Consider the following 22,510-nt stretch of genomic DNA (forward strand, 5'->3'; position numbering starts at 1 on the left):
CCACGGTCCGTGATGTTGTTTTAGCCTTGGCGCTAGTAGCTGCTGCCGCGGCTGCTTCATATTCTTTTAATATAGCTTCGCCGCGATGAAGACCTTTCAGGTGAGACATAAGATTTGTCGTGTTAAAACTTGCCGTCTTCTTTCCTCCTCTCGGAATCCTCGTTGAACATGTTTTGCAAATAGCAATGGTGTTGTCATCTGCTGCCACCGAGAAAAACAACCAAACTGGCGAAGACATGCTAGCTCCGGTGTCCTGCTGTTAGCGCAGCCAGTCAGGCAGACACGGGGCCAGCTTGCCTTGGGTCCTGCTAGTAAAGCGCGGTAGATGATGTCACGAGCGCAACACGGCCTGTTTTAAAAGGCGCTAAATGTCTAGCAAGCAATTTCACCAATTCCCTAACTTTATCAGATCTATTTATCGGATTACATTTATTTATCGGAGCAATAAAAATGATGTAATTTCCCCCCATATCGACCGATTATTTATCCGTCCGATAATTATCGTGCATGCCTAGCCAATATCTATGTTGTACAGAGTAGTCTGCAAAAATGTGTACAGGCTGGACAGAGCATCATCATATTTCCCACTGAAAACAAAGTGGGACTTGAACAGCTCATCAAATGCGCCCAAGGATGTACCTGACTGACATGGAAGAACTTTTTACATATTTATCTTCCCTTTAAACAATTTGACGCCGAGCCGGACAGAGTAATCATAAAGAACCGCTAGCTGCACGGCTAACAGAAGCTATAATTAGCAGCGGTTACTTTAGCAAAGCTATCAGTTGATCAGGAGCCGTGTCTCAACAAAAGTTGTGAATTCTTTGCTCATGTTTTAAAGTTGTCAGTAGTACATGACCAACAGAGACGCTCCGCTCCAGCAGCGTCTAACATTAGAAAGTCTGAGAAGTAATAAATTCACTCGTCTCGTCTCCCCCTCTCTCCCGTTAATAACCGAGCGCCCCCTACAGGCCTGGAGCACTTCCGTTGTGAGGGCTGTATTTGCCGCGTTTTTCTTTTGCATGTGTTTTCTGGGTTTGTGTGTTTTTGAATTTACATCGTTTCTGTATTTGCAGCTCGTGTCTTCTAATCGAAATCGTTTGGGCTGTTGCAGCGCGTTTGACCTTGTCGGCCACCGTACTTTTTGGAGTATGGATCCTTCAAAGATGGGAAGAGAGCCACAATCCCAAGGGCATGGAACTCCTTTGTGGCTTTAGTTACAGCTCTCCTGCAAATGCAAAATAATTCATTGTCATATGATTCTTTCCTCCTCACAAAAGTAAATTTCATGTTATAAACAAAAAGCCACTTACCCTTCCTTTTCATGCATGTGAGCTACTATGATGTTCACCATTAATCACCGAGTAGAATCTTTCAAACTATCCTCATACTCATTGACGACTGTCCTCCCTGCTGGCTTAGTAGTGAGAATCTGCTCCACTATCTGAAGACAGAAGATAACATGACAGCAAAGATAAGATGTGATTTTTAAACAAAATAACTATCTCCATATATTTATTATACAAATGATAAACTAAGATAATTTTTCATTTCCGTAACCCCAATTTTCTTAATCTTGTTTTAAGAGTCAGGCAAACAAAAAGTGTAAAAGTAAATAATTAAAATACATTTCTTGCATGGGTGCTGTCCATGACAGGTTGAATAATTGGACATCCAGCATCACATGTGTCACTAGCTGGACTGCTTAAGCTTGAGATGGACAATGTATCTGTTAGACTTGGAGATGAAGGCCCTTCACCATCTTGCTGCAGGATTGAAATATCTGAGGATACAGGGCACAAACAATCAAAAATTAAGAACCACAATGCTACCATTTACCATATAATCGGGGCCTGGTCACCACCATCTGAGATGAATACAGACAACAGTCTGAAATTGTCTTTGACAAAGCATCAGGAAGTCTATGATAAATATGTACAGGATGCCATGACAATCTCATGGAGTAAGTTGTGATCACTTAAATAGAAAACCAATTTAAATTGTGGAAGTGGAAACAAATTGTCCTTCAGTCTGTGGCCTCCTAAAGTTCATTATACTGTGACTGAGAAATAGACACCATTTGAACAATTAGCTAAAATAAAAGATTTTGTGTGCTAGCTTAACCCAAAATCCCAACTTGCCCAACTTCCAGATGACTATTTTGTAAGTCCTATAAACAAATACCAAAATAGTTCCTACCACAAGTGTCACGTATTCTGTCGAGTCTGTACTTTCAGCCATATGCTTGGATGATTCTGCTCGTGGGAGGTCTGAAATATACATGGTACATAGAATGTTGTTTTGGTATCTAATCAATGTTTGTTCAAATATATATATACTAATATATATATTTACTTTATCTTCAAACTGAAAATGAAACTGACATTTGAAATCACTTTACCATCATCAGTGTAGATGACAAAGCACACTTCTTTGATTGTTGCAAGCTCTGGAAAGACATCCTCATCCACCTCTATGCCCTGCTCATCCGTGACTTTCAGTGGCTTATTTTCTGGTAGGAGAAACTTCTGCTGCACTGAAGCACAACAGTCATGATGCCATCAACAAAGTTATTATTACTTTCCCTTAAATGCCTTCAGACAAACCAAAAAAAACTTACCTGCAGTGATAAATTCCATGAAGCTGACGTCTTCCAGTTTGACATATTTCTTTGTCCCTCCATGTTTCACCTTTATCAACATCTTGAACACAAGATATAACTTTATTATTCCCAAAGAAAATTCTCGTGCCAGATTTCTCCAAAAAAATGGCAAAAAACCCCTGAAATAAGTAACAAGTAAAGATTGTTACTGTAACATGAGTCTCTGTTGGGGCTGATGTGATTGTATGTTCAACACAAAGTTAATCCATTAACATGTTCGAGTAAAGCAAACCAGGCATTGTTCTGATATGTATGGTTTTAACAGCGCTACTTTGTCTAAGTAGTTTATACAGTGACATTTGTAGAAGATATACAAGGGTATTTTATCACAGGTTTTAGGTGCTCTTACAAACATTCAGCAAGTTAAAGATGCTGGGCTCACCTGGGCTCCCCAGAGGTGTTAGCCTACCGTACCTTACATCATTGCACTCTACTGTTAGCTTGTTAGCTAGCGCAACTTTAGGTTTAACAACTGATCCGGCTGTGTCTCCCTGCTATTAATTAAAATAATACAATCTCTAACAGTGGAGACAGGCTCGCGCTGCTGTCTGGGCTGTTGATTCAACATAAATAGGAGGCAAATGTGTAAACGTTCCCTTCTCAGCATTCCCTCAAAGCATGTCCCGTGTCCGTGTCGGATACCTTCCTCAAAGAGGCCGCTGGTTCCGCACACGTAAATCTAACGGAAACAACACATGTTCGTGAATATTTCGATAGAACTAGAAATGCTGTAACGTAACGCTAACTATCTTACAATTGATCAAAAACAGAAGTAACGAGAAGAACGTTAAAACGTTAATTACATGCAGGAAGACGTGGCTAACTTCAGGTTCACAGTGTATTCTGCGCGTTTAACAGGGGCGGTGCAATTAAGTTACTGTCAGCAGCTAACTAGCAAGTTCGTCGTAGCAAATATAAGCAATAACGTTATATTACACTAACAGAAAATCCGTCACACGTTAACATTTAGTTTGAGACGTAAAATTGCACTTTTACCTGTCTCTCGAGGAAGTCAAAGTGATCACTGCTTGACGCGGTAAGAGAGCCGTTAGGAATGAACTCAGGAGAAGTGTTTATTCACTACCCACAACACCCTGTGAATTAACTTCGATATTTCACACCACCGAAGAGTTTCCCTCAACACAAGCTGGGGTCTACATGAGAGAATAAACTCCAAAAATCTAACTCCTTCACTATTTTTTGTCTAACTCCTGATTTTGCAACTCTAAGAATTTGCTGTGTGTAATTAAAATGGCTTTAATATCACACTGAAGGGGTCAGCTGACAAAGGATCTTGTCACCAGTATTGTGTTCATGTTCACGGCTCAGTAACTTGACTTGGATATATAAATGCTGGTCTAAGACAGTCTGAGTTATGTTCATCTGGACTCCATCATGTGTGGTCCAAAGAGAAGAATCCCAACGACGACTGTAATAAAGCAGAGATGATGATTGGAACATTTATAAACTTATAAAGAGCCTTTCCTTCAGACTGAACAGTCCAGTACAGTAGCTGCATCACTGCTGATGACAAAGCAATCTGTGTTGATCTCTGGCTCCTTCTTACCTTCACTCCTCCCCGAGTACTTTGCCCACAGACTTGAAGGTGCTGACCCTCTATCCCACAGCTTCATACTCTGCAAACTGCCCCAATGTTCTCTGGAGGTCACAGAGAAACTCAGCAGAACGTTATCCACAGCAGAGGCCATCATGACGGACCCTCTCTACCCATGCTTTGTCTTCATATCCTGTTTATGAAAGTCAGAAAATAATCTTTTACAAGGTGACAACCGTATGTGGCGCCGGTGTAGCTCCGCCATTAAGACGCGCCCCATGTATAGAGGCACACTACTCGACGCAGAGGCCCTGGGTTCAACTCCGACCTTCAGCCCTTTGCTTCATGTCCTCCCCGGTCTCTCTTCCATCATTCCCGACTCTATCCACTGTCCTGTCCAATGAAGGCAACTAAAGGTTAAGATTTTTTGACCTGAGCCAGTTGACAGGTAAGGGTGACTTAGTTTCCTCACCGTGAGCCAGTAAATACTCTGGACATAAGTGAACTTACTTTGAATGTGTGTAGCTACATTTGGTTCTGTGAAGAGTCTTGTATTCCCACACGTCAGGTTAAACTTTATCCAAACAATAAGCCATGGATCACTAAGTCCTTGAAAGAAATAACAATGAAGAAACATAACCTCTTTAAAAATAGCAGTGTTGAAGAGAACAGGGAGGTAAAAAGACTGGTTAGGGCAGAGATTCAAAAAGCTCAATTCAGTTATAGGGATAAAATTGAGGACAAATTTAAAGGTAATGATCTAAAAAGTTTCTGGAATGGCATGTCAGTCATGACAGGCACAAAAAAAGGTAATATGAATATTAAAATGGATGGTTTTAAATCAGACAAGGGGCTAGCTGCTAATTTTAATCGTTTTTATCTCAGGTTTGATACAAAAGATTTTAAAGAACAAGCTGATCAGATAGAATTAGAAACCTCCTCCACTCCACAGCTTGAATTGGGTGTACAAGATGTCAGGAACATACTCCGTAAAACCAAGACCAACAAGAGCCCCGGCCCTGACAATATATCTGGTCATCTTCTCAAACACTGCGCAGATCAATTACCCCCTATTTTTCAGCACATATTTAAGTGTTGCTTAGAGCAACAAAAGGTTCCTACTCTGTGGAAGAAGTCCACAATAGTACCAGTGGCTAAGAAAAAGTCCCCTAAGGGCATTAGTGATTTTAGACCTGTGGCCCTGACTTCACTAGTTATGAAGGTATTTGAAAAGCTCATCAAGAGAGAGCTAGTTGGAGTTGTGGAGGACTCATTGGATCCTCTACAGTTTGCCTATAGGAGTAAAAAAGGGGTTGATGATGCTGTTCTTACCTTTCTTCATTTACTTTTTAAACACCTTGAAGGTCCAGGGACACATGCACACCTGTTATTTTTAGATTTATCTTCTGCTTTTAACACAAGTCAGCCCCACATTTTAGCCAACAAACTGCTAAATGATTTGAATCTGTGTCCTGGCATTGTTGGATGGATTTTAGACTTTCTTGTGGACAGATCCCAGTGTGTCAGGATTAATGGCTCTTTGTCGGACACATTGTTCTCCTCCACTGGTTCGCCACAGGGCTGTGTCCTTTCACCAATCTGGTACATTTTTTACACCGACAGCTGCAGAAGTTCCCAGCCAGGAAGACACATTCTGAAGTTTGCAGATGATACAGTCATAGTGAGCCTGTTACAAGGAAGGGAAATAGCACGAGGCCCAGTGGTGGACGATTTTATAGAGTGGCGTGATAACTCTTTTTTAAAATTAAATGTACGTAAAACTAAAGACGTGCATTGATTTGAGAAGGCAGCCTAATACACCAATTAAAACAGCAATTAAGGGTGAGATGGTTGACCAAGTCCAGTGTTACAAGTCCCTGGGTGTTGTTATCGACAACAAGCTAACATTTAAAGAAAACACAGACGCAGTCTGCAAAAAGCCACAGCAGAGACTGCACTTTCTCCGTCAACTTAACTGGTTTGGGGTGTGCAGCAGACTGATGAATCTGTTCTACTCCTCCATGGTAGAGTCTGTCCTCACCTTTGCCATAATCTCCTGGTTTGGTAACCTGTCATTAGGGGACAGAAACAGGTTACAATTGATCATAAGAGTTGCCAGTAAGATCATTGGCATAAGATTACCTGATCTGTCTTACACCTTCTCCAAGAGAGCAACATCTCAGGCTGGAGACATCTTACAGTGTCCTCGACATCCTCTCCATGGTGAGGATGGGGGTAATATGAGACCTGGTGAGGAGTCTTGCAGCAGCATTCTGTGTGGACTGCAGGCGATTAAGCGCAGACTTGCTGAGTGACGAGAGGAGTGTGTGGCAGTCGTCGAGGTGAAACTACAGTTGAAACTAAAGTTCTCAGTTTACTTATATTTCTTAGGTGGACATAACATGATCTGGTTACCTGCTTAACATGGCTGTCAAAAGATGATGATTTATCAACTATTACTCCTAAATGACGTGGGCTAAAGCCAACAGCAGAGGAAAGGGGCCCAATGTTGTGATCCTGTGAGCTGATTGGATGGAAAGAGCTCAAGACGGTAGGAATAAGAGAGGAGCTAGCATGAAGTGGATGAGAGTTATGATGCATATTGGACCTAATAGTCATTACTTTATCAACACAGAAGGAAAGGAAGGTATTGCAGTCATCAACAGTGAAACATGGTAATGTGGAGAGCGCTGGTGAAACAATGTTTTAAATAGTTATGAAACGTTGGGATTTCTTTTTGATGAAGAAATCAGGTCAGCAAAATAAGCCGTCCAGGCTTCCTGTACTGCTTCTTTAAAAGAACGCCGGAGATCTTTAAGATGTAGGCGATGCACTTCCACAGACGTTCAGACCTGTGACAGTGTGGTCTCAGGCAGCAGACAGCCTCTGTTATCCACTGACAACTGTTGCAGGTAGCCCGAGTCCTAACCTTTAAAGGTGCCTCTTTGTCCAGTAACATGGAGCAATGACCATTAAAAGACTGCGTTAAAAACTCAACATTGTGAGGATTTATATTAAAGTCACAGCAGGAGTGTGCTGAGAACTGGTCGGCTGTATTTCCTGTAATGAGGAGGCTCTTCTGAGGCTGCTGCCAGTGGTCAAAGCCTCCAACAAAGCTCTGTACGTGAACACATCATTCTCCATGTTAAATGTAGTTTTACTTTATTCAGAAAAAACAACTATCTCTTGTAATTGTTTCCTTTTATGTACTGTTGATTCCTCTTCAGGCTGAGTGGCTGTAAACTGTCAGAGAGAAGCTGTGAGGCTCTGTCCTCAGTCCTCAGCTCCCAGTCCTCTTCTCTGAGAGAGCTGGACCTGAGTAACAACAATCTGCAGGATTCAGGAGTTAAGCTGCTTTCTGATGGGCTGGAGAGTCCAAACCGCACACTGGAAACTCTCAGGTCAGGATTAAACAGATTTAACAAGTTTATCCAAAAAGATTTCATTGACTTTCTATATTTGATTTGTAATTAACTGAGTGAAGATCCTTTTCAGGCTGAGTGGCTGTAACCTGTCAAAGAGAAGCTGTGAGGCTCTGTCCTCAGTCCTCAGCTCCCAGTCCTCTTCTCTGAGAGAGCTGGACCTGAGTAACAACAACCTGCAGGATTCAGGAGTGACTCTTCTGTCTGCCGGTCTAAAAACTCCACACTGCAGACTGGAAACTCTCAGGTTAGTGTGCATCTGTGTGAAAATGATAACCCTCTGAGCTCACATGTTCTGTATATTTGCTCAGTTCTCAGCTCTCAGTCCTGTGAGTCTGAATAACCCTGCACAGCAAATTCAGCCCTTTGGAATAAACTCTCTGAGTTAAAATCAACTCAATTTGAGTGTACATGTGAGACCATCGAATAAACTCTAGGGCATAGTTAAAGTTACTCTTTTCCGGGAGTTGATCTTTCAACTCTTTTTAGGAGTTAAAACTGAACTCCTCTGGGAGTTAAAACACTACTCCCATTAAGAGGAAAAAGCACTCTCATTGAGAGTTCATTTTAGGTGAACTCTTTCACAGTGTTAACAGTGAAATTGTGTTATTGAACACTTACAGAGTTAATATATAAAATCACAAAAAATGTTTTTTAGATGAAAATTAATAAAAAAAACACATAAATTACTTCAATGCCTTTATTTGAACACATCCAGAAAGTGTGTTCACAACTCCTTGCTTCATGAATATTAACTTTTGTAACAAGTTACATTTGGAGTAAAAGCTTTCTTCAGTAACAGTGTAAACATGTAACAGCATACACATTTAAAATAAACAGCTACAATGGCAGCTTAACAGTTAGGAAATTGTGTGGTCAAATGGAAATCACAAATAAAAAATATGTAGTAAAAAAATTAATTTGCATATTTCAGCAAAACTGTAAAAAAATATACCATACCACATCCCTCTGTGCTGCATAAACTTTTCTGAGGAAAGTGCAAGTGTGACCATTTTTAAAACAACCTTAAATGTAAATGTACAGCAGTCTGTTAGGATTCTGAAAGCAAACTTCTCTGTAATGCAGGATTATGTTAACATGAAATAGAATGTTAAACGTGCTGTTAAAGCACGAAAACATGTACAAGAACGTAAAACATGAATTCAATACATTCAGTTTGGCCAACATTTTAGGCATTTTAGACCAACAGATTAAATAATACAGCCCTCTGACACAACATCAAAATAAAAATCACACCCATAGGACATTTGAGAATCCAAACTTTTGAAATGTCTTAATTTCTCCCTTTCTAGAACCAGTATCTTCCTGGGGATGTTTTCACTAACTTGGAAAGCATGGAAATGGTCATGGAAACAAGTTTCATGTTCATTTAGAACTAAAACACTTTACCATTGTGCAAAATGATAGAAGTTATTTTGCTGAAGACTGGTGTGTTTTCTTGTGTCAGTACAAACAAAGAGGCCAACGCGATATTCACACTTTACCCAGTTTGTCAGGTTGACAGTGGCTTGTGAATCAATGTGAAGATATGTAGACACATGCTCTGTACACTCTAGTGTTTCAAGTAAACACATTTTGACTGGACCAGACTCAATTGCTTTTGAAGTCAGGCATTCCCAATGATAGGCTACTGCAAACTGGTGTTTCCTTGCAAGTGATACTGTTAAAAAGTTTTTCACACCATCCTTAAAAAAATGGTGTTTAGCCATAGTCCAGCCATAGCCATAGCCTTAGTCATAGTCCAGATATGAATGAGGGGTCCAATTTTTCGAATGCACCTCGGATAGTGGACCATGAAATGATGTTTTGGAATCAAGTTCTTTGATGGGTACAGTTCTTTGAAGAGCTGGTGATGTTCAATGATAAGGTGCTTTAAATACACGGTCATCCCTTCAGTGATTGAGTATGAGAACACAATGTTTATTATGTTCAGCAACAAGAGCATCAAGCGCCAGTGCAAATCATCCTCTGATACCAGGTCACCAAATATCAAAGGTGATCAAACACAGTGTTTGTGATGCGTTTAACCCTATTCCATGTCCGACACAGTCAAGCTTTACATTTGTTGGCTTGTTTTTCTTTTCCACATAGCCATAATTAAAAGCATAAATCCTATTCAAGAGGCTTTCTTTGGAGATGAAATGTTCAATCAAATATTCAAATAGAAGTTTGACCTCATATTGACCAACCCCTTCCAAAATGTCATGCATGATGTCAACTGCATCATTTTCTGCATTATGGAAATACTGCAAAGTGTTCAGTATGCTCTTTCTGTTGATGCCAAATGAAGAAGTTGGATCATCTACCAAAGAAGAATAATGTTGATCATTGAGAACTGGTGATCTTATGGTCAAACGTGGGTCATCTTCTGAGAAAAGTGACTGAGCTGAAGATTTATCAATTAGGCAAAGTCTACAGAAGTCATTTGCACTAAATGACTCCAAGAATCCAAGAATGCTGTGCATACCCAAATTATCACCAGTAATTTGTGCAAGAGTGCCACGTACAGGAAATTCAGCAAATGGAAGAGCAACCCCAGTTGTCTCTAATATTTTCAAGTCTCTTACTAAGGGTTTCAGAATTTCATCAATGCTGTATTTCTTAGCATCTTGTGCATGAAACAATGATACTAGATGAATATTCATTAAGGCAGAATTCACCTTGGGTGGAAGATTCCTGAGGATGAAGTAAAGACAGCCAACTTTATGAATACCTTTTTTTGACCCTAGTGGGTTTGCACACTCAACATCGTCATAGTACAACTGGATTTGGAGGGCAAACTTGTCACTTGAAAACAAGGGATGACTTTTGAAGTAGCTTCCACCACAGAAGTTCTCGTATTTGTCACTCTGAGTAGATGTTTGCATCATCTCAGAAATAGTTTCATTCTTGAAGATGAACTGGAGTGTTTTGAGTATGGGAATATATATGAATTTGTCAATGATTGGAACTTGCTCATAGGTTCCACTTCTGCTATTTCGTCTGGTATCAAACCTTATACCTAGACGCTTTTCAACTGGTACAATATCCCATTTTTCTGTGAAATATTTCTTCCATTTACTGTTAGAATTCAAGTGGCTAAAAGGGTTGTCAATACCTTTAAATAACTCTTCTATGGCTGATCTCGCAGGACTGCCGGCAGGTAGTAAGTTTAGTACATGGTCCTGAATATTAGACTGTAAGTCTCCCACAAATTCCTCTAAATTCTCGATGGTAGAAAGCACTACAGTATTTGGTACACCGCTTCCTAAAAGCTTGGCAATAATTGATGCACACATATCTTTGCTGCCCGTTGACACTGAAGGGCCTGCTTCAATATTTTGGTGCTGAGATGAAGTGGAAGGTGTTTCATCATTTAGGCACAGAGGATTATTGTGCTCTTGAATGGCATGGTTGGAATGGGTCTCCTCTGTTGCACATGTGTTGACAATATGCGCATGTATCTTTATGAGATGTCTTCTAAACCCAGAATAACTAGAGAATTGCAAGCAACATCCTATTTGACCACAATTTAGCCTCAGATTGTTCCCAGGATAGATTCCATGCATTAGTTTGAGGTGCCTGAATAAAAGTAAGGCTGTACCAAAGGATGACGCACAGAGGAAACATCTCAACATTTTTGCTGCTTGAACTTTTTACGGCTTGTTCAACAACTTTGCTCTCAACTCCTTGACTTTTGGAGTTTCTTCCATTGTGCCAATATTAGGGATGCACGATATGAAAAATTCAAACCGATACCGATAACCGATAATTAACTGCTTCTCGTAGCCGATACCGATAACCGATAAGTTCATATTTTTATATTTAATATAATCTTTATATAATCTGCAGTTTGTGCACCTAGGAAAATAAAAAATGTAAGAGTGATGAAAAACTAATATTTTAGTAGCTCTGGTTTAACTATAACAGCAAATAACAGTCCTGGCTCTTCAAATGTTCATGTATTTTTTGTATGAGTAAGGCACCACAATACTTCATAAACAATAAAAACTATTGGATACACTTGGGATGTGTCATATCACACACATAGTCAAGTAGTTGAAACAAAAATTAAATACAAATAAAATCTACTGTGATTGCACACAGTGAATTTACGTGCATCTTAGTATAGGCTTTTCAAAACGTAATCTTAAGGCCTGTGGTCAGTTGCTATAGATTAAAAAAGAACAGCAGCAAAAGACATTTTACATATTAATTCAGAAAATCAACTCTGCATCCCTCAAGCAAAGGGTTTAACAGAACTATGACTGGTTTATCTGCATCATATTCAAGTATTTTGGCATAACAAAGGAATACATCTATTCAACCTTTAGTATGTGAGGATGAGGTAGGTATTTGTGTAGTTTTTAAGTCAAAGGTTTTTCAAATATATAATAAATTAAATGCATTGACATCTGTCAACCTCAACTACAAAAAACAAACAAAGTGCATCCTCAACAAAAGGTGTTTATAGAAATATTACTGCTTTAACTGCATAGGGCATCGTAGAGATTCCTCTGAAATTTTCTAGTTTAAAATAAAAAAAAAAACAACTTAAAACGATTTCCAATTTCCACTACTCAACATTTCTTACCCTCCTCCAAAGTACATCTTTTCACTTGTCACTTTGTCTAATCTCTACTTTGTCTTTTCTATTTGTTATGTGAGGGCATCAGTGGGAGATTTGTTTTGATAAAAAGAAGCATCTCTGCCTTCTCACACCCAATTCTGTTTCTTTGTTCATCAATAACATTTGCAGCCGCAGAAAACAAGTCTTTTGTTAGCTGTTCACACGGGTTAACTATAGTCAACATGTTTTCAATTAAAGTCCATTGATGTGCGTTCAGAAAAGCAGGTCATTCAAAATCTACTGCATATGCTGCAAGGGCTCGCCTCTGCTCCAACAAACATCTTAGCATGTAGAACGTGCTATTCCATCTCGTGGGCACGTCTTGTTGAAGCCTTGTGTCTTTCATGCCTAGTTGTGTCTGTAAGTCTTTAAGACGGGAGGTGGCAAGTTGGGAGTGTTTGAAGTGACCGACCATCTTCCTGCTGATCGAAACACAGCCTATGATGCTTCTTTGGCTCAGCACAGCCTCGTTTACGGCGAGCTGTAAAGTGTGTGCCATACAGCCCAAGCTTGAGAGCCCACATTCCTCCATGGCCTTGGACATATTGCGTGCATTATCCCTGAGCACAACATGCACTTTGTCTTTCGTTATACTCCACCGTTCAAGCATGGTTTCAAAAGCTTGGCATATCATTGTCGCTGTATGCGACCCGGAGCACTCCTGTGCGTGCAGCAAGGCTTTTTGCATCCTAAAGTCTTCATCCAACCACTGCGCCGTTAAGCTAGGCAAACTGACCGGACTAACGTCAGAAGTCCATATGTCCGTGGTGAAACTTATGTTTAGTCTGTTCTTGTCGATCAAATTATGAATGTGTGTGGCGACTAAATCGTACAAGGCATGGAGGGACACATCCGAGAAGAAGCGGCGGCTTGGGAGGGTGTAACGTGGCTCCAAATGCGCTACTAACTTGCGAAAACCCGGATCCTCTACCACAGAAAAAGGTTGGTCGTCAAGCGCTATGAATCCCATTACGTTGTCGTTTATGGCTTTAGCCTTTTCGCTGTCTCTAGAAAACTTTTTACAGTTTTCAAATGCCTGCTGAATGGGGACGTCCACGGTCCGTGATGTTGTTTTAGCCTTGGCGCTAGTAGCTGCTGCCGCGGCTGCTTCATATTCTTTTAATATAGCTTCGCCGCGATGAAGACCTTTCAGGTGAGACATAAGATTTGTTGTGTTAAAACTTGCCGTCTTCTTTCCTCCTCTCGGAATCCTCGTTGAACATGTTTTGCAAATAGCAATGGTGTTGTCATCTGCTGCCACCGAGAAAAACAACCAAACTGGCGAAGACATGCTAGCTCCGGTGTCCTGCTGTTAGCGCAGCCAGTCAGGCAGACACGGGGCCAGCTTGCCTTGGGTCCTGCTAGTAAAGCGCTGTAGATGACGTCACGAGCGCGACACGGCCTGTTTTAAAATGCGCTAAATGTCTAGCAAGCAATTTCACCAATTCCTTAACTTTATCGGATCTATTTATCGGATTACATTTATTTATCGGAGCAATAAAAATGATGTAATTTCCCCCCATATCGACCGATTATTTATCCGTCCGATAATTATCGTGCATCCCTAGCCAATATCTATGTTGTACAGAGTAGTCTGAAAAAATGTGTACAGGCTGGACAGAGCATCATCATATTTCACACTGAAAACAAAGTGGGACTTTGGAACAGCTCATCAAATGCGCCCAAGGATGTACCTGACTGACATGGAAGAACTTTTTACATATTTATCTTCCCTTTAAACAATTTGACGCCGAGCCGGACAGAGTAATCATAAAGAACCGCTAGCTGCACGGCTAACAGAAGCTATAATTAGTAGCGGTTACTTTAGCAAAGCTATCAGTTGATCAGGAGCCGTGTCTCAACAAAAGTTGTGAATTCTTTGCTCATGTTTTAAAGTTGTCAGTAGTACATGACCAACAGAGACGCTCCGCTCCAGCAGCGTCTAACATTAGAAAGTCTGAGAAGTAATAAATTCACTGTCTCGTCTCCCCCTCTCTCCCGTTAATAACCGAGCGCCCCCTACAGGCCTGGAGCACTTCCATTGTGAGGGCTGTATTTGCGGCGTTTTTCTTTTGCATGTGTTTTCTGGGTTTGTGTGTTTTTGACTTTGCATCGTTTCTGTATTTGCAGCTCGTTTCTTCTAATCGAAATCGTTTGGGCTGTTGCAGCACGTTTGACCTTGTCGGCCACCGTACTTTTTTGAGTATGGATCCTTCAAAGATGGGAAGAGAGCCACAATCCCAAGGGCATGGAACTCCTTTGTGGCTTTAGTTACAGCTCTCCTGCAAATGCAAAATAATTCATTGTCATATGATTCTTTCCTCCTCACAAAAGTAAATTTCATGTTATAAACAAAAAGCCACTTACCCTTCCTTTTCACGCATGTGAGCTACTATGATGTTCACCATTAATCACCGAGTAGAATCTTTCAAACTATCCTCATACTCATTGATGACTGTCCTCCCTGCTGGCTTAGTAGTGAGAATCTGCTCCACTATCTGAAGACAGAAGATAACAAGACAGCAAAGATAAGATGTGATTTTTAAACAAAATAACTATCTCCATATATTTATTATACAAATGATAAATTAAGATCATTTTTCATTTCCGTAACCCCAATTTTCTTAATCTTGTTTTAAGAGTCAGGCAAACAAAAAGTGTAAAAGTAAATAATTAAAATACATTTCTTGCATGGGTGCTGTCCATGACAGGTTGAATAATTGGACATCCAGCATCACATGTGTCACTAGCTGGACTGCTTAAGCTTGAGATGGACAATGTATCTGTTAGACTTGGAGATGAAGGCCCTTCACCATCTTGCTGCAGGATTGAAATATCTGAGGATACAGGGCACAAACAATCAAAAATTAAGAACCACAATGCTACCATTTACCATATAATCGGGGCCTGGTCACCACCATCTGAGATGAATACAGACAACAGTCTGAAATTGTCTTTGACAAAGCATCAGGAAGTCTATGATAAATATGTACAGGATGCCATGACAATCTCATGGAGTAAGTTGTGATCACTTAAATAGAAAACCAATTTAAATTGTGGAAGTGGAAACAAATTGTCCTTCAGTCTGTGGCCTCCTAAAGTTCATTATACTGTGACTGAGAAATAGACACCATTTGAACAATTAGCTAGAATAAAAGATTTTGTGTGCTAGCTTAACCCAAAATCCCAACTTGCCCCAACTTCCAGATGACTATTTTGTAAGTCCTATAAACAAATACCAAAATAGTTCCTACCACAAGTGTCACGTTTTCTGTCGAGTCTGTACTTTCAGCCATATGCTTGGATGATTCTGCTCGTGGGAGGTCTGAAATATACATGGTACATAGAATGTTGTTTTGGTATCTAATCAATGTTTGTTCAAATATATATATACTAATATATATATTTACTTTATCTTCAAACTGAAAATGAAACTGACATTTTAAATCACTTTACCATCATCAGTGTAGATGACAAAGCACACTTCTTTGATTGTTGCAAGCTCTGGAAAGACATCCTCATCCACCTCTATGCCCTGCTCATCCGTGACTTTCAGTGGCTTATTTTCTGGTAGGAGAAACTTCTGCTGCACTGAAGCACAACAGTCATGATGCCATCAACAAAGTTATTATTACTTTCCCTTAAATGCCTTCAGACAAACAAACAAAAACTTACCTGCAGTGATAAATTCCATGAAGCTGACGTCTTCCAGTTTGACATATTTCTTTGTCCCTCCATGTTTCACCTTTATCAACATCTTGAACACAAGATAGAACTTTATTATTCCCAAAGAAAATTCTCGTGCCAGATTTCTCCCAAAAAATGGCAAAAAAACCCTGAAATAAGTAACAAGTAAAGATTGTTACTGTAACATGAGTCTCTGTTGGGGCTGATGTGATTGTATGTTCAACACAAAGTTAATCCATTAACATGTTCGAGTAAAGCAAACCAGGCATTGTTCTGATATGTATGGTTTTAACAGCGCTACTTTGTCTAAGTAGTTTATACAGTGACATTTGTAGAAGATATACAAGGGTATTTTATCACAGGTTTTAGGTGCTCTTACAAACGTTCAGCAAGTTAAAGATGCTGGGCTCACCTGGGCTCCCCAGAGGTGTTAGCCTACCTTACCTTACATCATTGCACTCTACTGTTAGCTTGTTAGCTAGCGCAACTTTAGGTTTAACAACTGATCCGGCTGTGTCTCCCTGCTCTTAATTAAGATAATACAATCTCTAACAGTGGAGACAGGCTCGCGCTGCTGTCTGGGCTGTTGATTCAACATAAATAGGAGGCAAATGTGTAAACGTTCCCTTCTCAGCATTCCCTCAAAGCATGTCCCGTGTCCGTCTCGGATACCTTCCTCAAAGAGGCCGCTGGTTCCGCACACGTAAATCTAACGGAAACAACACGTGTTCGTGAATATTTCGATAGAACTAGAAATGCTGTAACGTAACGCTAACTATCTTACAATTGATCAAAAACAGAAGTAACGAGAAGAACGTTAAAACGTTAATTACATGCAGGAAGACGTGGCTAACTTCAGGTTCACAGTGTATTCTGCGCGTTTAACAGGGGCGGTGCAATTAAGTTACTGTCAGCAGCTAACTAGCAAGTTCGTCGTAGCAAATATAAGCAATAACGTTATATTACACTAACAGAAAATCCGTCACACGTTAACATTTAGTTTGAGACGTAAAATTGCACTTTTACCTGTCTCTCGAGGAAGTCAAAGTGATCACTGCTTGACGCGGTAAGAGAGCCGTTAGGAATGAACTCAGGAGAAGTGTTTATTCACTACCCACAACACCCTGTGAATTAACTTCGATATTTCACACCACCGAAGAGTTTCCCTCAACACAAGCTGGGGTCTACATGAGAGAATAAACTCCAAAAATCTAACTCCTTCACTATTTTTTGTCTAACTCCTTATTTTGCAACTCTAAGAATTTGCTGTGTGTAATTAAAATGGCTTTAATATCACACTGAAGGGGTCAGCTGACAAAGGATCTTGTCACCAGTATTGTGTTCATGTTCACGGCTCAGTAACTTGACTTGGATATATAAATGCTGGTCTAAGACAGTCTGAGTTATGTTCATCTGGACTCCATCGTGTGTGGTCCAAAGAGAAGAATCCCAACGACGACTGTAATAAAGCAGAGATGATGATTGGAACATTTATAAACTTATAAAGAGCCTTTCCTTCAGACTGAACAGTCCAGTACAGTAGCTGCATCACTGCTGATGACAAAGCAATCTGTGTTGATCTCTGGCTCCTTCTTACCTTCACTCCTCCCCGAGTACTTTGCCCACAGACTTGAAGGTGCTGACCCTCTATCCCACAGCTTCATACTCTGCAAACTGCCCCAATGTTCTCTGGAGGTCACAGAGAAACTAAGTCAGCAGAACGTTATCCACAGCAGAGGCCATCATGACGGACCCTCTCTACCCATGCTTTGTCTTCATATCCTGTTTATGAAAGTCAGAAAATAATCTTTTACAAGGTGACAACCGTATGTGGCGCCGGTGTAGCTCAGCCATTAAGACGCGGCCCATGTATAGAGGCACAGTACTCGACGCAGAGGCCCTGGGTTCGACTCCGACCTTCGGCCCTTTGCTGCATGTCCTCCCCGGTCTCTCTTCCATCATTCCCAACTCTATCTACTGTCCTGTCCAATGAAGGCAACAAAAGGTTTAGATTTTTTGACCTGAGCGAGTTGACAGGTAAGGGTGAGAGTTATGATGCATGTTGGACCTAATAGTCATTACTTTATCAACACAGAAGGAAAGGAAGGTATTGCAGTCATCAGCAGTGAAACATGTTAATGTGGAGAGCGCTGGTGAAACAATGTTTTAAATAGTTATGAAACGTTGGGATTTCTTTTTGATGAAGAAATCAGGTCAGCAAAATAAGCCGTCCAGGCTTCCTGTGCTGCTTCTTTAAAAGAACGCCGGAGATCTTTAAGATGTAGGCGATGCACTTCCACAGACTTTCAGACCTGTGACAGTGTGGTCTCAGGCAGCAGACAGCCTCTGTTATCCACTGACAACTGTTGCAGGTAGCCCGAGTCCTAACCTTTAAAGGTGCCTCTTTGTCCAGTAACGTGGAGCAATGACCATTAAAAGACTGCGTTAAAAACTCAACATTGTGAGGATTTATATTAAAATCACAGCAGGAGTGTGCTGAGAACTGGTCGGCTGTATTTCCTGTCATGATGCCGGCATGCAATGTTCTTTTAGGACAGGAAAGGTCATCAATTACACAGAGATCAAAGGAAATACATGAATGATCACTGATCAGTTGGTCTTCACAGCAGATATCATTAATATCTAGTCCCAGAGATGAAGGTCCCAGGTGTGACCCCTCCTGTGAGTGGGGCTTTAAACATGTTGCTTGAAGATCAAAGATTCAGTGATATTAAGAAATTCAGTGGCTCCACAGTTTGTGACATCATCAATGTGCAGGTTAAAATCAGCAGCTAAAAGTGCTCTGTCCAGCTTCATAAGAGAAGTCAGAAAGTGAACTCAGGTAAAAAGTGAGCAGCTGGACCAGGAGGTCGATCAATGAGAACACCACAGTGAGACCTCCACCGTGGCCTGAGCGACGTGGAGTCCCAATAACTGAACAGTCCATGGGGCACAGTTCATTTAAATGAACACATTCTTTTTGTCAGGTTTCAGTGTAGAAGAGAAGAGACAGACTGTCCCTTAAAATAAGTCATTTAATATGTGAGCCTTGTTACCCACAGATCTGCATTAATCAGACACATTTTAATAGAGGAACGGGGCCTTCGGGGGGGCATGCAGGTTAAAGGATCACTCGCCCACCAGGGTGATGCTGACTATGACGAGGACGTGAGTGCTGCTTAGTGATCCTGACGGGGATGAGCATGATTACAGGAGTGAAGGCAGAGATACAAGTTATAGAGTTAGTAGTAACCCCTCCTAGCCAAGAGGGGGAGCTGATGGTGTGGGTGTGTGTGTGTGTGTGTGTGTGTGTGTGTGTGTGTGTGTGTGTGTATGTGTGTGTGTGTGTGTGTGCGTGCGTGTAGTCTGTCAGGCTGTCTGATCACACAGGAAGGCTGTGCCTCTCTGGCCTCAGCTCTGAGCTCCTCCCACCTGAGAGAGCTGGACCTGAGCTACAATCATCCAGGAGAACCAGGAGAGAAGCTGCTGTCTGCTGGACTGGAGGATCCACACTGCAGACTGGAGACACTGAGGTACAGACAGACAGACAGACAGACAGACAGGCAGACAGACAGACAGACAGACAGACAGACAGACAGACAGACAGACAGACATGTTTTGTCCCTCAGCTTGTTTTCCATCTGTATAAATGATTTGGATCTTAAATGAAGAAATCTAATGTAGGTGTACATTTGAAGAATTGAATTGTGGGTATTTTGTTGTCTGCAGACGATGTTGCTCTGCTGGCTGAATCAGAAGATGATTGACAACATTTGTTAAAGACCTGCTGTTACAGGTGGAGGTTGTTGATTCATCAGAGTAAAACACAGATAATTCACTTCAGAACAAAGGGTGTTCCAAGCAGGAGGAAAATGTTGACTCTTGGGACGGTTACATTGGAATACACACCTGAATATAAATATCTGGGATCTTCTCTTGATGAGTTTATGACTCATGAAGCTGGAGTTAAATGATTGGCTGGTTGGGCTGGCAGAGCACTGGGGTCTGTTGTTACCAAGCTGCAGATATGTAAAGATGTTGGGTGTTCCACTTCCTCTCAGCTCTATGATGCATGTGTTTCCCCCACACTGAATGATGCCTCAGGGATATGGGGATTCAAAGACAGTAAAACTTCAGACGTTATACTAAACAGAGCTGAACGCTGTTTTTGAGGCGTTCATAAATGTGCTCCTACTTTGGCTGCTCAGGGCGACGTGTTGGTTTCCTGGATCTATACAGAGAAAATGTGAAATGATACGACTGTGGAATCGTTTACTGAACATGTCAGAACATCGGATCAATAGGAAGGTTTTTCTGTGGACTCAAATGTACAAGTCTCCATGGGCTGCAGAGCTTCATGCTGTTTGTGAGGAAGCTGGCTTACAGTATATATACAGGAATCATTTATCATGCAGCCTGAACACAAGTAGAAAAAGTGATTTGCTAGATTAGAATAAAAATGGTTCAATGATATCTTGTTAAAACCTAAATTAGGAACATATATCCAAATCAAGCACAGTTATGGTGCTGAAGCTCACGTTACAGCAAACTGAACCAGGAGTCAGAGGTGTTTAGGTGCACAGGTGAGAACAGGAATCCTTCCTCTGGCTCTTGAAGTGGGCACATTTAAACACATCCAGGAGGAACACAGGCTGTGTGAGCTTTGTGAGAATGAATCACATTTTCTTTTGTATTGTCCTTTTTATGATGAGATCAGAGCATCCTTGATGAATGAAATGTGTGCTGAAAATCCTCAAATGTTTTGGTGCTCTGACGACGACAGGATGGAACGTTTGTTTGGCTTTAATGTTTATAAGTCGGCCATTTTTGTTTGTAGATCCTGGAAGAAACGTCAGGATGGTTTATTTCTTTAATATTATTTCTGTTACGTGTCGACTTCTGGTTTCTGCTGTCTCTCTGCCTTTTTATGGGCCGGACATGTTGTTTATGTCTGACAGTAATAACACAATCAATCACACACAGACAGACAGACAGAAGCTGTCTCTCTGTCTCTAACTGGTGACCTTGCTGTCTGATGGAGGATGTGAGTGAAGCTGTATGAAGTCGATTCTGATCTGGTTTCTTCCTCCAGGTTGGACCATGGTGGACGGCACAGACTGAAACCTGGTCTGAGGAAGTGTGAGTGTGTTTGAACTTTGATTCATGAGAACACAGCTGCTCATGTTGGGCTCCACTTTTTGTAATTGTCTTGACTGAAGATGAATTTCAATCAGGATTGACTTTCTGTTTTTGTCAGTGTGGCTGTAAAGATGTACGAAGTGAACAAAGTGAACAGCAGGATCCAATCAAAAGAATCAATACATTTGATGATCAGTGAAGAGAAGATTCACTGTGTTTCTTCCAGCTCTGATCTTTCTGCTTCATGTGACCTCTGACCTAATAACAGTTTGAGACAGCAGATGGTTCACAGCTTCTTTGTGCTGCACTTTTATTACTGACACTTGATTGTGCTCTTATCCTGGGCTCCACACATCCTGACTGCCATGTTCACTAACTGTTCATTTCATTACAGCTGCAGTGTTGAGTTTCAGTGCTGCCAAATATTCACAGTTAAACATGAAATCTAAGTTTGACTGACCTTCAGAAACTGTCAGTAAAGTTGTTTTTGAATGAACAGATGATAACCTGCAGCTGTGTTGTGCCTCCTTCTCTCCATCAGACGCCTGTGAGCTGGAAGTGGACACAAACACAGTGAGCAGAGACCTCAAACTGTCTGACCACAACAGGAAGGTGACATGGGTGTTGGAGGAGGATCAGTCATATCCTGATCATCCAGACAGATTTGATTATTGGCCTCAGCTGCTGTGTAGGACTGGTCTGACTGGTCGCTGTTACTGGGAGGTCGAGTGGAGAGGATGGGTTGATGTATCAGTGAGTTACAGAGGAATCAGGAGGAAAGGAGACAGTGATGAATGTGTGTTTGGAAGAAATGATCAGTCCTGGAGTCTGATCTGCTCTGATGAAGGTTACTCTGTCTGGCACAATAACAGAGAAACAAAGATCTTCTCCTCCTCCTCCTCCTCCTCCTCCTCTGGTAGAGTAGCAGTGTATGTGGACTGTCGTGCTGGCACTCTGTCCTTCTACAGAGTCTCCTCTGACACACTGATCCACCTCCACACCTTCAGCACCACCTTCACTGAACCTCTTTATCCTGGGTTTGGGTTCAGGTTGTGGTCAGTAGGTTCCTGGTTGTCTCTGTGTTCTCTGTAGGTCAGAGAAACTCTGCTGACTGAACATCACTGACTCTGTTCACTGACTCAAACTCTTTCATGAGTCTGATTTCATCACTTTGATTTGAATCATTTTATCAGGTTAAAAACTCAAAGATATTTACTTGTAAAAAAGAACTCGTGATTTTGATTCATTTGTGTTTCTGTTCTATTTTGAACGATGTCGTCGTTTATTTGAATAAAATCTTGACCTTTGATCCTGAAGGAAATCATTTCATCTCGTCTGTCATCACTTTGAACACATGTGACGTTTGTCTTGTAACAGGTGCCCCTTTGTGTGAGACCACATGGACAGAGATGTTG

At 41.1% G+C, this 22,510-nt stretch overlaps 1 protein-coding gene across 1 annotated transcript in view; it reads left to right on the forward strand.

Annotated features, from left to right (window-relative positions):
* LOC138609464 (NACHT, LRR and PYD domains-containing protein 3-like) overlaps positions 1 to 22,297 on the forward strand; it is a 53,915-nt gene extending 31,618 nt beyond the window's left edge. Inside the window, exons 6-9 of the mRNA XM_069682100.1 lie at positions 7,719 to 7,886; positions 19,322 to 19,481; positions 20,018 to 20,081; positions 21,637 to 22,297. Coding sequence (XP_069538201.1) covers positions 7,719 to 7,886; positions 19,322 to 19,481; positions 20,018 to 20,081; positions 21,637 to 22,187 — 943 coding nt within the window. The 3' untranslated portion in view covers positions 22,188 to 22,297. The remainder of the gene's footprint in view (positions 1 to 7,718; positions 7,887 to 19,321; positions 19,482 to 20,017; positions 20,082 to 21,636) is intronic.
* Positions 22,298 to 22,510: the final 213 nt, after the last annotated feature.

Source organism: Semicossyphus pulcher, unplaced genomic scaffold (assembly GCF_022749685.1).
Source record: "Semicossyphus pulcher isolate SPU_LCO1_2020_fin unplaced genomic scaffold, fSemPul1.0.p SCAF_5, whole genome shotgun sequence".
In the NCBI taxonomy this organism is placed as follows: domain Eukaryota; kingdom Metazoa; phylum Chordata; class Actinopteri; order Labriformes; family Labridae; genus Semicossyphus; species Semicossyphus pulcher.